This window comes from Penicillium atrosanguineum, assembly GCF_028827265.1.
Source record: "Penicillium atrosanguineum strain IBT 20685 chromosome Unknown utg000002l_segment0_segment0, whole genome shotgun sequence".
Classification (NCBI taxonomy): Eukaryota; Fungi; Ascomycota; class Eurotiomycetes; order Eurotiales; family Aspergillaceae; genus Penicillium; species Penicillium atrosanguineum.
The window spans coordinates 2,641,680-2,658,717 of record NW_026623134.1 but is presented as its reverse complement, the minus strand read 5'-3'; the positions used below and the strand labels follow the sequence as shown (position 1 = coordinate 2,658,717).

At 49.7% G+C, this 17,038-nt stretch overlaps 7 protein-coding genes across 7 annotated transcripts; 4 read left to right on the top strand and 3 right to left on the bottom strand.

Moving 5' to 3' along the window:
- Positions 1–544: 544 nt before the first annotated feature.
- Positions 545–1,858, top strand: N7443_002790 (uncharacterized protein; the record flags this gene model as incomplete). The annotated part of the gene is made up of 3 exons (XM_056882846.1): positions 545–715; positions 775–1,477; positions 1,542–1,858. The coding sequence occupies 3 exons, from the start codon at positions 545–547 to the stop codon at positions 1,856–1,858; spliced, it is 1,191 nt and encodes a 396-aa protein (XP_056744687.1).
- A 351-nt stretch (positions 1,859–2,209) lies between these two features.
- N7443_002789 (cytochrome P450) lies at positions 2,210–4,032 on the top strand (the record flags this gene model as incomplete). The annotated part of the gene is made up of 7 exons (XM_056882845.1): positions 2,210–2,419; positions 2,479–2,752; positions 2,814–2,914; positions 2,967–3,275; positions 3,330–3,510; positions 3,561–3,765; positions 3,822–4,032. 7 exons carry the CDS (start codon positions 2,210–2,212, stop codon positions 4,030–4,032), a joined length of 1,491 nt encoding a protein of 496 aa, XP_056744686.1.
- Positions 4,033–4,587: 555 nt separating this feature from the next.
- On the top strand, positions 4,588–6,971 carry N7443_002788 (uncharacterized protein; the record flags this gene model as incomplete). The annotated part of the gene is made up of 3 exons (XM_056882844.1): positions 4,588–5,437; positions 5,514–6,835; positions 6,897–6,971. 3 exons carry the CDS (start codon positions 4,588–4,590, stop codon positions 6,969–6,971), a joined length of 2,247 nt encoding a protein of 748 aa, XP_056744685.1.
- A 243-nt stretch (positions 6,972–7,214) lies between these two features.
- Positions 7,215–9,069, bottom strand: N7443_002787 (uncharacterized protein; the record flags this gene model as incomplete). Its single annotated transcript, XM_056882843.1, has 5 exons — positions 7,215–7,492; positions 7,551–7,652; positions 7,720–8,082; positions 8,133–8,268; positions 8,329–9,069. The coding sequence occupies 5 exons, from the start codon at positions 9,067–9,069 to the stop codon at positions 7,215–7,217; spliced, it is 1,620 nt and encodes a 539-aa protein (XP_056744684.1).
- Positions 9,070–9,546: 477 nt separating this feature from the next.
- On the bottom strand, positions 9,547–10,407 carry N7443_002786 (uncharacterized protein; the record flags this gene model as incomplete). Its single annotated transcript, XM_056882842.1, has 1 exon — positions 9,547–10,407. The coding sequence occupies one exon, from the start codon at positions 10,405–10,407 to the stop codon at positions 9,547–9,549; it is 861 nt and encodes a 286-aa protein (XP_056744683.1).
- A 2,076-nt stretch (positions 10,408–12,483) lies between these two features.
- Positions 12,484–14,026, bottom strand: N7443_002785 (class I SAM-dependent methyltransferase; the record flags this gene model as incomplete). Its single annotated transcript, XM_056882841.1, has 10 exons — positions 12,484–12,568; positions 12,624–13,052; positions 13,102–13,288; positions 13,340–13,365; positions 13,413–13,529; positions 13,615–13,656; positions 13,715–13,744; positions 13,796–13,852; positions 13,904–13,956; positions 14,003–14,026. 10 exons carry the CDS (start codon positions 14,024–14,026, stop codon positions 12,484–12,486), a joined length of 1,050 nt encoding a protein of 349 aa, XP_056744682.1.
- Positions 14,027–15,983: 1,957 nt separating this feature from the next.
- Positions 15,984–16,978, top strand: N7443_002784 (uncharacterized protein; the record flags this gene model as incomplete). The annotated part of the gene is given in 3 exon segments (XM_056882840.1): positions 15,984–16,140; positions 16,159–16,269; positions 16,332–16,978. 3 exon segments carry the CDS (start codon positions 15,984–15,986, stop codon positions 16,976–16,978), a joined length of 915 nt encoding a protein of 304 aa, XP_056744681.1.
- Positions 16,979–17,038: the final 60 nt, after the last annotated feature.

Here is a 17,038-nt window from a genome sequence, read left to right as displayed (position 1 = left end):
TATTTTCGAAGTGTAATCAGCTCAGTATTGATAAAAGTAGAGTTCACAAGGTGGAACAGGATACCCAAGTAGCAGTTGATGTACCCTAATAATCCTGAACAAACATGGAACAGTCACTGAAACTGTGCGTAATAATAATCTAACTATACAGTACAAATGATACCTAGTAATACGACCCATCGGTATCCTGCAGATCGACGCGTAAATACAGAGGCTCCACATGAGCAAGATCAAGGTTCCACTCGGACGAACCACTCCGACTCCACTGAAAAATACCAGTCCATCACACCCCCTATTATTGACCTCGGCAATTTTGGCTTTGTACTAACTAGTCGATATCCATTTGTCAAACAGTGGAAATCATATCGCTGATCCCTTCGTCCAGGCTTGGCCTTTACGAATCCCCGCCACACTTCTGGATAGTCTTGTAAAACAGGTTCACGAGGGCGAACCCGAGTTCTGCCGATCTAGAGCATAACCTGTACGTTTCCGGTAACAGAAACCACACTGCATTGCTTGAGATATCTTCCAAGGGACATCGACGATGGCACATTCAAACCTCGACACGAAATTAGATCAGCTTCGCCAAAATATTGCAACTTGGTCGGACTCTCAGGAAAATGCGCAGACACGGCGAGACCTGCGAGCGTCTGCCCTCGCACTGGCCGCATCGTTGAGCACCCCTGAAGATATCTTTGCTGATGCCTTTTACCAGGTAGATATGTCCACCTCTGTTGGTCCATGAGCGTGTTGCGGGGCTAATCGCAATTCTAGCCAGCACTGGCAGTGGCCATTCTAGTGGCTATGGAGGCCCAATGGCTTCAATGCCTGTCCACTAACGCTGCGCCGCTGTCGGCATCCAAGCTGAGTGAGAAGACCAACTCATCACGAGAGACGATTGTTCGATTCATGCGCGTTCTGAGTGCACATCGAGTTGTTGATGAGAATGGTCCGGAGGAGTATGCCGCCAACAGCATTACCCACTGGCTGACAACACCGGCGGCGCTGGCCGGGGCACAGCACCTGTTTCCTCAAACGGCTGAAGCTTGTCTCCGGCTTCCAAGCTGGTTTAGGAACCGCAAGTTTGCCGAGCCAACATCCCTCGAAGACGGCCCCTTCTTTGCCACTTTCCAGAAGACATTTTGGGATTCGCTGCGGGACGACCCAGCAAAACATGCGGCGTTCAGTCTGTCAATGGAAGGTGTCTACGAGGAGGATGTTATCAAGTCTGATGCCAGATTTATTGGGCAAAGCCTTCAGCGTGTCGGTGTACTCAATGACCCGGATCAGGTTCTCTTAGTCGATGTTGGAGGCGGCACAGGGCATCTGCTGCGCACATTTCGTGACATTCATAGTGGATTGCCAGGAAAGCTCGTGCTGCAAGACCGTGCGAGCGTCATCCAAACGACTGATCCAAAGGAGATCGCGGGCATTGATCTAATAGCTCATGACTTTTTCGACGCGCAACCAGTCAAACGTAAGTCTTCTTTTCTGGACATTGCCCTCAGATTAATAATATTGACATTTGCTCCGACTTTCAGATGCAAAGGCGTATTCGCTTCGACATGTTCTGCATGACTGGAGCGACGAAGATTGCAAGAAAATCCTCCGTAATGTGTGTTCGGCGATGCGAAATGGGTATTCGAAACTCTACATCTTGGACATCGTGCTGCCCGACCAGGGCTGCAGTGCGCCCTCGTCACTGCAGGACATCATGCTTCTTGCAACTTTTTGTGGAAAGGAAAGAAGCAGGAAGCAATTTGATGAGCTGCTTGCGTCGGTGGGTCTGCGGATAACGCAGGTCTTTGTAGCCGATCCATCGATGTCGGAGGGTATCATAGAAGCGGAGCTCATTTAAAATAGTAAATTAAACCTATAGATTATGTACTTTCATTGGAGAATACCTAGGAACTCATTGAGCTGAAATCTCATGTTGTATCTGATTAATATCTATGAAATTTTCCAGCGCTCATTTTTGTTTATGTACCCGGGTAGCACCAGTTGACCGCATTGTCGCCGAGGCCACAACGGGCGGGAAACGGGCCCCTCTGTGGTTCCTTTCTTCCACTCCGCGGTAAGAATTAACAATCCAGCTCAAGTGCTTGGAACGCTGGTCTGTTCCGGTGCCAAACATATATAATACAAGCTTCCGTGTCTTTCTTCAACTTCTATTCTTACTTCTCAAGATTGGAAGGCACGTCACAACACGATGTCGCTACCACGCAACTCGCCCATGTTTGTTTTTATCGACAAGGTCGGTCTCTCGAGCGCTTCCCGTCCAAGCTTCTTGTGCATCGCCGTCATCATTCTTTATCTGATGCAGCGACTGTTTTCTTGGTGGACTCGGTACCGCAACGTGCCCATCTATGGCAAGGACGACAAGGACATGCGCAAAGCGCTCACTCAGGGATATGAAAAGGTAAAGAACCAAGCTCAAGTATGATCCCGTAACCTGTTAATCCGAACGAATAAATACAGGGTGAACTCTTCGGTATTCCGACACCCCTTGGTCTGCATCTTTTTCTCCCGCCCAAATTTATCGCCGAGCTCAATCAGTTCTCCGACGATGAGCTGAATCTGGAAGCACATTTTGCGCTGCATACGCTCGAAGGAACGACCAAATTTTCCAAAACAGAGCCGCTATTTGCCCAGCTCACCCACAAAGGAATTAATCGAAATGCTCGGGAGACAGTCCAGATCCTGGAGCATGGGATTCGTGGCCAGCTGGAGCAAACCGTCGGATCCTGCAGCGGTAATCTCCATATTTACCATTACGACGAAAAGCATTGAGCTGATTTAAGCTTGAAAAATAGAATGGACTTCATTCAACGCGTCCGATCTCATTAAGCAAATTGCAATGGCCGGATGTAATCTTGTGTCCCACGGTCCTGAATTGGGTGTCAACAGAACATGGGTGAGCGGAATAAAAGTACCAGGACGACAATCAGAAACTGACATTCGCGCAGCTATCTGAGGTAGAGGGATACCTCGATGATGCCATGTACGGCTTCGTTGATGTAATGAACTATCCCCAGTTCCTCCACCCAATACTAGCCAAGTTCAACATCAAGTTCAGTCGTCTCCCCAGTCGTCTCCGATACATCAAACAGACCCTTCGGCCAATATTGGACGAATGTCGCAAGTCTGAAAAGAAGCACGTTGATGGAATACAGTGGGGGTGGGACTATGCCAACAAAGAGCAGCAGGACCTGGAATACCAGGCCCTTACACACATAATTCTCTACTACTTTAATTCCATCTTCATTATGCCTACGGTATGCATCAAATCCTACGCTAATGGAGTGTCGGAAATACTTACATTTCTTTAGCTCGTTGTCCTCTTCTACGACCTCATCTCTCGCCCAGAATGCATCGAGCCTCTGCGAGAGGAGATCCGCCAGGTCTTTGGCGACGGTCCCCCGGCAGATTTTACACCAAGCAAGCTTGATCGGCTTCTGAAGCTAGACAGTTTCCTTAAAGAGTCGCAGCGGGTTGCGACTCCAACTCTATGTATTTAATCTACAAAATCCAGTTTCATGAACTACAGCTAACCCATGCAGATACAATGGGACGCATGGCCCAGAAGGAGGTGCGACTCAAGAGCGGCGCTATTCTACCACCAGGCACCCCGCTAGGTGTGCCATTGTGGCCATTGGCACACGACCCGGAGCTCTGGGAGGAGCCTGATACGTTTGATCCATGGCGACACGAGAAATTAGGGAAACAGGAGGGCAACCATATCGACAACCTCATGACGGCTGCGCGGTAAGCCATTCGTGATTCTTGGCCACTCATTTCACATCTCCTAACAAGAACAACAGACCGCGCTGGCTCCTCTGGGGCCGCGGGCGCCACGCTTGCCCAGGTCGCTTCTTTGTCGTCCATGTCATCAAGATCACCACCGTAATGATCCTCTCCCGATACGACATGCAATTCGCCGACGGAGTTACGCCGATCGGTGAGTACATTGGGTCGGGCTACATGCCGGATTCGACCGCAAAGATCCAGCTTCGGGCGGCAGCAGCGCCATGAGGGAGAGAGAAAAGTCTGAATGTTGAGATCTTGTGTGGCTGACTGATACAACTCCCCCGAACTTCGTCGAGATAGACCAATTAGAAGACTGTGCGGAGCAAAATCATGTGTTTGTCTTATGACGTCCCAGGGAGAAAGTGATACATCACATCATGGCGCACGCTACCGATTCAACACCCATGCTCACCAGTAATTGTCCGTGTCCAGATCGTTGGGATATTAGCGTACATGGATTGCTGCAGCTGCATTCTGCTGAACGGTGGAGCTTGTGGATCCCGAGCCGAACCAAGATACGTCGAGATCGGCATCGACATCTGCGCATTGAAATCTTGGAACCGAGTAGTTCGATATCGCCACGCGATATATTTCATTCGAAAATACCGTATTAAATACTATACGTGATACGAACATTACAGTATATGTTTCACTGTTGGGCGATACAATACTCCCGTATTGAGTACATGTGTTTTTATCAGTCAACTATACCATTCATTAAGTCATAGGAAATTCCTTCAACGCACTCACTTATCCTCGTCTCAGGGGACGCAATTCACCATGAAAGGCCTGCAACTTGATCATGAGTTCGCGACAGCCAGTCGCCGAACTAGTCGTTCACGTGTAATTTTGTTTGTTGCTCTGCTTATCGTTTCCATCCCCATTTTCCGAGCTATTCCACTACTCACATACGAGAATGTTCTCGACATCAAGCAATACTTGCCCGCGCCCTGCGCCCATTGGCGCTCGCTCTCGGCAACCAGCACACCAAAAATGCCCTATGACCAGCTTCGCGACATCTTGCTGAATACCCCCGACGGTAACAAGGCGCACCAGTGGAGCAGCTACTACACCACCGAATCGCATCTTCCCGGTCAGGGCCACGACCAAGCCGTTTGGACAAAGCAGCGATGGGATGAATTCGGGCTGCCGGAGAACAACATCAAATCGCATGACGTGATCGTACCGGAACCGCGTGGGCAGCGACTCGCGCTCCAAGGAGCTGCGGGCGAAATCTTATACGAGGCTGCGCTGGTCGAGGACCAAAGCCTGGTTGACAGGCACAACGATAGCGGCAGAAAGCCGTTTATTTCGGCTTTTCATGGCTTCTCGGCGCCTGGGAATGTCTCCGCCCAGTATATTTTTGCAAACTTCGGCACAAAAGAGGATTTTGGAGACTTGGTCGCTGCGGACGTCCCGCTGCAAGGGAAGATCGCCATTATCAAATATGGCCGTATTGGTCGTGGTGAGCAAGTCCTTAATGCACAGGCGATGGCGATGGCCGCCGTTGTTTTGTATAATGATCCTCAGCAGGACGGAGGCATTACTGAGGCGAATGGATACAAGACGTTCCCCGAGGGCCCAGCGCGCGCCGCCACGAGTGTCGAGCGAGGCAGCGTCGGCAATATCGGTATGGGCCTTGCTCTCTCTTGTCATGTTGAAGCATATCAACATATTGACTGATGGTTGGCTGATTTTGTATTTAGAATATAGTGCGGACGGCAACAAGCCCATTCTAAAAGCCCCCACGATTCCGTCACTCCCCATCTCCTACTCCGATGCGATCCCTATCCTCAAGGCTCTCAATGGGCATGGTCCATCTGCTGGTGACTTCAATGAGCGCTGGCATGGTGGTGCGCTCGGTTACAAAGGCGTTGATTACAATATTGGCCCGTCACCGCCCGAGCTCACACTGCGTCTATACAACGACCTAGAATACGTCAGGCGCAAGGTATACAACGTGATTGCGTCCGTCAAAGGGACCCTCATGGATGATGAGGTGATCATTCTCGGTAACCACCGTGATGCATGGGGTAGTGGAGCGGGCGATGGGAACAGCGGCTCCAGCGCACTGAACGAAGTTGCCCGCGCCTTTGGTACGGCAGTGAAGCGGGGATGGCGACCGCTTCGGTCAATAGTTCTTGCGAGTTGGGAAGGAGAAGAATTCGGGCAGCTGGGCTCCAAGGAATGGCTTAATGAGAACCTCTCATGGCTGGACCCGACGGCAGTAGCCTATCTCAACGTTGTCATGGCAGGAAGTGGCAGCTTATTCCACGTCAAGGCGAGCCCGCTATTGTACCAGGCCATGTTAAGTGCGACTGGTGAGATATTATCTCCTAATCAGACTACTCCCGGACAGACCATTTTGGATGTCTGGGGCGGGAATATTCTGGCTGGTGCCCCGAGCGATGCAATGCGATTCCTCGACACTGGATGTATCGCTGCCATGGATTTTGGTTTCTCACCGGCCCCCGGAGAACCTGTTTTACATTATCACTCCCAATTCGACAGTGTAGACTGGATGGATCGGTTTGGCGACCCGGATTGGGAATACCACGCCACCACAGCAAAGCTCTGGGCACTGCTCGCTTCATCTTTGATCGAGACGCCAGTGCTGGATCTGAGGGTGACCGATTATAGTAACGTGTTGTTCAAAGCCCTGCACACTGTGGAAATGGAGATCTCTTCGAGCCCGGGGGTAGATTTCGATTTGACTCCTCTTTTTAGTGAAGTTGAGCGCTTGCGGCATTCGGCTGTTGAATTCGATGCCCACGCAGCCACCGTCAGAAATCTTGTTTCTCAATCAGCCGAGGAAACGGATTATGACCAATATCCATCTTTCGCCGAAATGCGCGCAATCAACAAGATATATTTGGCATTTGAGCGGACGTTCAAGTATGAACCTGGGTTCGATGGTCAGCCATGGATGAAACATGTTGTTTTCTCACCTTCAGCATGGTATAACGACGGGAACATGTTTCCCGGACTGACAAGCAGCCTTCGGTCTGGGGATCTGGTTGGAGCCAAGGTAATTCTTACATCAATGATGCCAGTCCAGTCATTCTTTTGCTAACATTTGTTCTGATTAGAAATGGCGAGGTATTATTCAAGACCGTATTTCAAATGCGACAGATCTGTTGCAGTGGAGCCGGCCCCAGTACTGAGCCATTAAGTAGCATTGTTCTGAACAGCACTTAATAAATAGAACTCTTTAAAAATGGCAGGAAATTATCAATGGCCAACCAGATAGTATACATGTAGATGTATCCGATTATTACTCCATATATGTAAATATCTCAACCCTCAATTGTATCGCCAAACCCGTTCGTGATCTGTATCCTCGATGTGTCCAATATCAGACCTGACCTGACCTTCCCGGTAGGACAATGTCAACCCAACTTGAGGAATCACTCGACATCGCTCTCTTGCTGTTCGGCCTTCCGACCCAGGCCATAATCGCGCAGACAGAGCGTTGCCAGAAATAGAACCACTGTTAATACCGCGTAAGACACAAACACGGCATGTATTCCCCTCACATACACATCCAAGATCATGCCTTTTTCCTCTGCTGACAGATTAAGTTCTGAGAGATTAAAGGCAGATGAAGCTATATGCGAGATCAATTCCGGAGCGAAATGACCCTTGAGGCCAGCGTGCAGATAGTTGTTGAGGATTGCACCGGACACTGCGTTCTTGTTAGCCTCAAAAACAAGTGAGCCTGTATATAAGACTAGATAATTAACCTGTAATCCCAATGGCTCCACCCATATCCCGAACGAAATTGCGCAGACCGGTGATTACTGCCCGATCGACGTTGTCAGAGCCGGCAAGAAGGCCCACCATGACTGCAATATGTCAGTAATCAAAATTCATGAATGAGAACCGTGGAAAAGGAACAACAGAATGACTAACCCGGTTGCAAAGCACACCCGACGCCAATACCTTCGAAGATCCCTGCAACAAAGAAGAGATTGAATGAAGTCGTTTGTCCATAGGTCGTTTTTAGAATGGCTCCAATCGCCCACAGTCCTGCTCCGGAGCTGATAACGGGCTTATAGCAGCCGGCCAGAGACGTAACTACACCACTTAACCCCGAGGTTGCGCCATGTGCAATCACCATAGGCAAGATAAATGAGCCAGCCGTGGACGGGTTCAGGCGGCGCACCATTTGAAAATATAAAGGGAGGTAGAATAGATTGCCCCAGTATACCCAGCCAATAGGGATATTCACAGCCAGGAGAATATTAGTAGAGCGGTTGTATTGAAACAGGCGCACTGGGACCAAATTAGATGCGTCAAAGTATGCGTCGCTTATTAGTACGTACTCGGAAGAATAGGCAGCTTTACCAATCGCCATTCAATAAAGAGAAAGGCCGCAAGAAGTATAACGCCCGATATCAGCATACCGATAATCATCGGCGACATCCATTCTATAGCGGATCCTCCCTGGGAAATAGGGATCTGTGGGTACATAGCGTCAGATTCCCATCATAGGAGATACAAAACACTCTATATACTAACCAAGATGAGCACAACAGCTGTCATGCTTATTACAATTCCACCCCAGTCCAACATTCTGACTTTCGTTCCGATCTCGTCTGCGGCCGATGATCCGGGCAGCACTAGAGCCAGTAAACCCGCAGCAATAACCGCCAAAGGGCAGATAAACCAAAATGCCCATCTCCAAGAAGCATTTTCTGTCAAAACCCCACCAACGACTGGACCGAGCCCGTTACCCAACGCAACGGCAACACCCAGGATGCCGAAATAGTAACCTCGCTGGTCCAACCGGGTGATATCGGAGATGGTTATCTGAACCAGCGCATTTAAAGCCCCAGCCCCTAACCCACTGAAGGCTCGCGTGGCGTAGAGCTGCCCCGTCGTCTGAGAGCATCCCGACAGGAAGTTTCCTAAGCCCATTAGCGATAGCGCCGTAATCAGGCATGTTTTGCGACCGAATATATCCGACAGACGACCGTTCATCAGTTGGATGCTGGTGCTGGTTGTGAGAAAACTTGTGCCAGCCCAGGAAATCGAGGAGCCGGCATTAAGGGCGGATGCAATGGACGGTAGTGCTGTTGATATAGAAGTCTGGTCGATGAAGGAGGTGAAATGGACCAGAGCCAAGGCCGGGAAGACGACGAGAAGTCTGTTGCGGGGGAGGATATTTGACTGTCGGTCTTGGAAACTTCCTGCGATCAGAGGGGTTGCCTCTGTTGCGCGCACTTCATTTTGTGCCGGCATGTCTGCGTCTGCGACCATGTACGCTGTCTATGCAGCAAGAGAAGGCAAGGACATTCATTGATCAGCGAGCATGGTCAACTCTCAATTTAAAGTGGGGCAGCTTGGTTTCCTATAGGATTTGTATTTCCCCTGAATCTTCAGGCTAAAGCAAGCTGACCTGGACATGATCAGATCCAGCTAGTGGGAACAGATTCCACCATGACGAAGTTCAAGCTCCCGAATCTGACCTGATCTAGTGGAGATCGCCCGAGAACTGCAAGAGAATGTCTCCGTATGGTCTTTTTAAGCGGGATCGACCCATCTGCATTGCACTGGTTCCCCAGTCCCAATTCGCTAGGCGATAGGCTTACGGTGAAGCGGCTTTACGCTGTATTTACTAGTGTATTTTTATGGTGATTTTTTCTGTTGCTTTATGCTGCCATCAACTGGATACAAGTATAACATACGACCCGATGTACATCTAATAAATGAGCACCAAATTTATGAGGCGAAGCATCAGGATATTGTGGTCAACGGAGCAGAACCAAATGGCTGGGCATCCCAGCGCACCCTGCGCAGGTGTCGGTTTGGATCCTTCACCGCATTTCGGGCATGCAGCCATTGCCGATTACCAACGATAATAAGAGAGCCTCGGGGCATGCTCTCAGGAGTGAGATGCAGGATCTCCGCCTCGATCGCAGGTCCGCTTAAGACGTCCTTCAGCTCGGCAAGTGCAGATGCCGCCGCCTCCGTGAGCGGCGTAAAGATATCCTCCCGAAAGCGCATTACCCACTCGCCGTCATCAATGGACAAAATACTCCCGACAATCTGGCCGTCATTTTCGGCTTTGATGAACTCAGGGGGTACGTTGATGCTGAACTCGGACTGGCAGAGCGCGGACCGGGATGATTCAGACAAATGAGCAACAATTTTCTCGACTTTCAGGATCGAAAGCGTGCCGCCACCACAACAATCTGGTTCTAACACTTGAAGGCCAAAATATCGCGGAGGTGATGACTCGTAGCTGCAGTCCGTATGCCACGGGAAGTGGTTTGCTGTTTCTGACCGTGCTTGGTGCAGGGCCTCCGGAGATTTGGCCATGGGCCGAATGTCCCAAAACCAGCCACGCGACGCACTGTGATCGATTGGGAGGCCGTGTCCATGGCGTTGATTAAGGTTCAGGATCACTTGTTCGAGATAGCGGCAGTCGTCATCCTCAAATCCTAGCTTGATTTTAACGACAGCTGCGCTTTTCAAATGCGCCTGAATGGCGTTGAAATGGTCATCTTGATGCGAAGAGTCCACGCTGCGAGCTTCTAGCACGGGAACCTCCTCGAAATGACGCGAATCCTTGCAGAGGCTCTTAATACGGGACATCTGGAGATGCTTCAAATGTCGATATCAGCTTCGATCTGTATGCCAGTCTCTGAAATTCAGAGACAATGTGTGTGTAGAAGAAATTTTTTTGACTGAAGGAACAATAGCGGTCAGAACTACTGGCATGCCAGACTTGCACAGGGAGTGCCTTGTCCGAACAGCTTGCATATCATTTAATACAGCAGGCTGAACGCAGTACGGAGAATACAGAGTAGCAGCCCCAATCCTCTCAGTGGGGACGGTTGTAGCAGTACATAAAACAGATCATAATGCAGCCGAACCCACGGGCGCATTGCCCAACCAAAAAGGCCACTTGTACTATCCTGGTTCCGTGAATTAATGGTATCGCCGATCCGAGACAGGTCACCCAGGTCAACTATTTCCCTTCTCGGCTCACTGCGGGGATTTCGCGTGGCTGGCTGGCTGACTGTTTTCATGCCAACTATTTGTCACCAAAACAGTGAATATGTTGGAAGGAAAACAGAAAGTTTATCGTCGTATAGATTCCACGCCTTGAAAAGGGGACATTAGCATTAGCCTGGTAAAGTTCACAAATACAAGTAGCGTACACCAGACAACGAATTAGCATAAATAGTTCTGAACTAGTTACAATACGTCATTTACCAATACAGTTGATACATACAACCAGGCACTCTGCATGAATTTATTACGAGACTTGTAACAATCAACTTGAGGTGGCTGGTCCCAATATTATTGAAATTTGGAGGGTCTGGAGGGTGGGTCAGCACCAAAGTAGAGGATTTGGCTCGCAATAAGCCTAAGAACCGACGGCACAGGCTGAATCATGCGGCCAATAAGGCAAAGCGGTTCACACTGAGCTCCATGCTGGATGACCTAGATGAGGCATCAGAGCTAACTGCTAGTGCATTCCATGATGGATTTGAATTATATCGGGGAACACATCTACCCGAAGACACATTAGCCCCCGGTGACTGGGCGGCCTTTTTCTTTCTCAGACTTTCACCACGGGGATACCCCGGATTGCGCCTCTTTTAGAATCGCTTACTCCTATTCAGTCACGAGAAGGGTCTCGAAATACGACATTCGCATGGTTTCTTCTGCTCACTAAACGGCTGCCCTTCCCCGATTTGATGTCGAGGTTATCTGCACCCCAGATGACGCCGGGGAAGAAGACAAACTCGAAGTGCTCCATACCCCTGTCTCCGTTCTGTCACATTTCAATCTCCAATGATCTTCAGTCGCCGGGTGACGCGATTTCGAACGACCACACTATTGCTGAATACGTGGTTTCCCTTATCAGTGACATCCGGGGTGCGATGACCCAACAATATGACTTTGATGGCAGACTGCTGACCTACCGTTCCTACGAGAGCGGGCCATTCCTTGCCGCCAGAACCACGGAGCTACTTTAAAACATGGAGTTACCGGGCGCTGCTTCCAATCTTGAGTCCCTGCAGTCCCAAGAGTCCGTGGAAAATGATTTCCATTCATTTACAATGCCGCATGCAACATGGCGTTTAGATTTCACAAAGCGAAGTATGAGACTGAGACTGCGGAAGCTGTCTAGACTTCCTTCGGTCCCCCCTTCTTCTTCTGTATTTAGATGTGAGGCGTTCTTGCATCAAAAAAATTGAATATAGAACGGATAGTTTCTGTCACTCCGGGACTTGCTCTTTCCGTTTTCAGGGATGATGAAATTTGAATGAATTCTTGCACAATCTCACCGTCTACTTATCCAAAAGGGAAACTGCGGCTTTAATCGGTTCAACACACCGGTAGACCCAACCCAGCTATCCCTTGTTCCGCAGGCGAAGCCATAGAAGGTGACTTATTTGACAGCGGTGTTCTTACAAATCCGACGGCGTAAACCTGAGATCACCGTGGTTCCATGACAACCACAAAGTAAGACCAGGGGTTCCAACAAGCCTGACATATGGGTTCGGGAGAGAGAAGATGTTGCGTATCATGACATATACATTGATGGAATTATGTACACAGTGGCTCCAGCTCCTGGGCCTATCCAAAAAAAATTCCAGCAAGGTATGGTTTGAGATAAAATATTCTACTACGCTCACGGACTGTGACAAGGTGCTTTCAGTCATCTTCGACCTTGATCGCTTTCTCCGGGGTCTTGCCGGTGAGTTCATCTTGCATGGCCTTACGCGCCCACACTCGTCGCCTGTAGAACAAAATGAGTCAGATGTGTCGGACAATGGATCACAAGAGAGACTCACACTCTTTGATAGATGTGGAAATGCGGGTTCTTGAGCTCGGTGCGCAGCTTAGCATTATAGACCTGAACGTCCTCCTTCGTCCAGGGCTTGGGAGTTCCAAATTTCGTCAGCAGCCACATGCACCATCCCTCCATACCAGAAAGCCAGTGCTGGTAGTTGACGATACCAGCCTCCTTGTACTTCTGATCGCGGGCCCAGGGACCAATAGGCCACTTGTAAGACTGCTCTTGAATATCGACAAAGCCAGCCTTGTGAATGCTCTCCTGCATGGTGTCGATGCTGTCAAGATCCCGCCCTGCGCGCTTACCGCAGTCTGAGACGTTAGGGCCCCAAGTGCAGAGAACATTGTCAGATGGCAAGCTTCCGTCGTCGCATTCAATGTACGGACTAGCTTCGATTTGTTCGATCCAGGCGCCTGGGCGGAGGTTGCTTGATGCGTGTTAAATAAAGGGAGTTTAGTATGCGATTTGAAACTAACTTGTAGCATGCCTTGTAGACTCGATCCCATTCTGCGGAGTCGAAGGAGCCGGTCATAATCCGCATGTGGATCAAGTCGAAGGGCTCTCGCCATGTCCATTCATTAAGGATGTTGTCGACTTCCAGCACACAGTTCGGTGGCATCCAAGTGACGGGAGGCGGGAAGAGGTCGACACCGCGAACGGTCGCTAAAGCTTGTCAATCCAACAGTGCACCGTTTGTGGGGCACAGAATCTCACCATCAGGAAACATATCCGCGACATCGCTAAGTTTGGTCAGCAGGGCTCGGTAGGGGCGTTTATTTTCACATACATGGCCCAGTTACCCTTGCCCGTTCCAATATCGAGGACGTGCTTGGGCTGAGATCCTACGGGCGATCGAAACAGTGGATTCTCCTTATCCGAGTCTAACACCATCGCGACCAAATGACTAGAACAAGTAAGCCTATGTAATTGAAGCATCTGCGGTGATCGCGTTCCGATTTGAGTGTTTTGCACTCTCGCGCGCGTCGTACCCAGCCTCGTAAGTCTCGAACATTTGATCGTCGGAGGGAACGCTGTTTCAGTCGGTTCAGTCCACCATAGTCTGCCAACTGATCTGTCTCGAGTGCTCACAGATATTCCTTCTCACTGAGAGTTTGATACCTGCAGAAGTACCATGAGCTGGGGCTACCCGTTGAAGGAAGAGACTATTACCGTCGGCCATTTTCCATCAGACCTCGATAGATCGAAGAGCCGATCGAAGTGGTTTCCCTGGACTCCTTTCAGCGATTTGAACTACATGAATCGAGTCAGTAACCTTACGATTGCCAGTCATCTGGGTAATAGGTCGGTTGACTGGAATATAAGTCCGGATCCTGCTGGTTGTCAGAACGAAGCGGAAGAGAGTCCGGGGAGACCAACGGGCGCAATCGAATCGTCGACCATGGTGAACGGACGTTGAGACCGCTGTCTCCTGTGGTTGAGATGAGTCTGGAGATGAAGCAAAAAGGCCACCCAACGGGCTTAAAACCGAAACCAGAGTCGCAATTTTTCCACGGTGGGCGCATGGCCCCTCACCCTGACAGCAGTGGTGATTGGGCGTTGAATGGCGGCGGGCTGCATGACGGGATCCTATCTGGCTCCCGCGCTTCAGAACAGTCGGTTGCTATGCCCAACAGGGTAGTGTGGGCTAACGGCTTTCTGTAAGTCGCTGATCAAGTGGATCGCGGGCCGATAAACGTAAACATCCCCGCCCCCGGCTAGAATGGCTCTATCTGGGAAGAGCCCGCTTTGGTGGGTACATCGGTTTTAAAAAGGGGATGTGCCCCTGAGCCATTCAATCCTGCTCTATTCCCATTTGAAGCCAAAAAGCAAACGAGACTGCTTGACTGAAGCAATGAAGATGGCCAAATTTATGCGTACGCTGTAAATCGTCACCCGCGCCTCCCTCGTCCGAGCCATCTACAAGGGGCTCGTCATTAAGGCAGCGGGATAAAAGCCATCTGCGAACTGGCCGTTGAGTTCGGCGTCCCCAATCTTAAAGTGGCCCACTACCAGTACCACCAGCATTTTTCCTTTTCCTGTCTTTCTTTTCTCCCGTCGCCAGTCATTGTTCTTTAATCTTTCTTTCGAAGACTAAACTGGAAGTCTGTAAGATCATACGATATCTTACAATATGTCCCGTGCTCAGTCCTTGGCGGACCGTTGGGGAACTGCCTAAGGCTTGGCAGGCTACGGATGAAACAGTACACATGGGCAGGGCCGGGCACGTCACACTCTATAGTATAGCTCGTTGCATTAATGCACGGAGCGAGTAACGGTTGACCCACATGTATGCGGAGCAATCATTTTCCAGCTTAGCAGCGTAACGAGGTCAAAGTGTAACAGGAATTTCATCCCCAAAATTGTCTTGAGTACTGCCGATGCACGGAGTCGAATGCTTTAAGCGAAAGGAACTATTCTAATATTGTAAAATAGCTGATTGACTTTCTATCTTCCTTCCTTACCGCACAACATATATAACTCCACCTTTATCACTGTGAAAAGCGAATTTACTTTACACAACGGCGGGGCTTAGCCGCGGTCCATAGCTTTAGATTCATTAGCTCATTAGCAACATGTCTCACAATGACGCAAGCGGTAATAGAACAGAATATAGGACAACCCTTATTTGATTTTGGTCCCTAGCACCAGGCTGTCTTTCTGACTAGGTGACCAGCTCAGTCTGTTAATCACCGTTTTGTCTTCCCTACAACGCGTGCAAGTTCACTAAATTGTTCTGGCTTTAGCCCAGGTGTCAAAAGTAAACCCGGGCACGGGGGTAAGTAAACTAAACTTAAGAATGTTGAAAGTAAAAGAATAGTTGGTCATAGCCTCACCTCATGCGAGTGAGCAGATCCTATTTCCGAAAAGGACCCAACATGAACTAAAGATATCATGACAGATAAAGTGGCGGTTTCGATATACCATTTGTGTGAGGTAGATCTGATTTGACGTCTAGAGCCTCGTCTTGAACTTAATTCCAACCCGCAGGTAGTCGGATGAATTCTCATTTCTTCAAACCTCTCAAGATTCACCTGGCACGGACTCGGGTCCGCTCAGCCTCTAGGGAACAAACAAGCCTAGGGAAGCATACTTCGCTAATTGGTATTGTTGTGTTGAATGTTGTGTAGATTGGAAAGCCAAGCCTCCCATGCACCAAGTTAACTCACCCGGCTTCATTTGACCGGTGGATACGCGGGCCGTGACTCTGGGGCTTTGATGCGGGGTTGCGGGGTCAAGAATCGTTTACGAAATGCGGAAAGATCCCACGCTAATCTGAACTTGATCGCCTACGACTCTGAAGCTATTTTAGCTCACTTGCTTCGGTTTTCCCCTACCCCTTCTCCCACAAACATCCATCATGGCCAAACGCAGCGACGGCAATGTTCACGCGCTCGAGCATCGCGAGGCGAAGCCATCTCAGGGAGACCCATCACGACCCGTATCAGAGCTCTTTCGTCTGGACCAACGAACTGTTATAAGTAAAAATCGAGTCATTACTTCGGTCATGTTCGCTAGTTAAGTCAGGTTTCTAGTCACCGGCGCGACAGGATTTCTTGGAACAACCCTTGCAATTGCCATATTCGAGAGTGGCGCCGATGTAGTTTGCCTCGATCTTGCCGATACTGCAACAGCTTCAAACTGGGGTCAGTATCTATATTCGTTTCTTTACCGGTTAGCATACTAATCAGAAATGGTCTCCCAACAGGCGAAGTCCAAGCAGCTGCAAAGAAAACTGAACGTCAGCTCTCATACTACCAGCTCGATGTCACCGATGAGAACGCCATCCTTGCAACATTTGCCAAGTTCATTCCCACACTCAGATACCCCTTGAAGGGACTCGTCGCCTGTGCAGGGTTATCTCGAAATGGCCCATCAACTGAATTCTCAGCCTCTTCCTTCCGCCGAGTCCTCGACATCAACGTGACCGGAACATTTCTCATTGCACAAGCAACTGTCAAAGAGATGCTAAAGGCAAATACTACCGGGAGCATGGTCTTCGTTGCCAGCATGAGTGGATATGTCTCCAACAAGGGCGTAGATACTGCTGGATATAATGCATCGAAAGCCGCCGTTCACCAGCTAACACGCTCTTTGGCCGCCGAATGGGGATCTCGTGTTGGAATGCCGCTCATCCGAGTCAATTCACTCTCTCCTGGGTATATTCGTACTGCAGCGACCGCAGAGGCACTACAGAAGCCGGGTATGGAGAGTCAGTGGGTTGGCGATAATATGCTGTTTCGCCTTAGCACGGTGGACGAGTTTCGTGCTCCGGTACTCTTCATGTTGGGCGATGGTAGCAGCTTTATGACAGGCGCTGATTTGCGCGTGGATGGTGGACATTGTTCATGGTAGCCCGTACTGCGAGCCTGAACTTTTTGACAACGGACTCGAAGACATACTTTTTTTTATGTT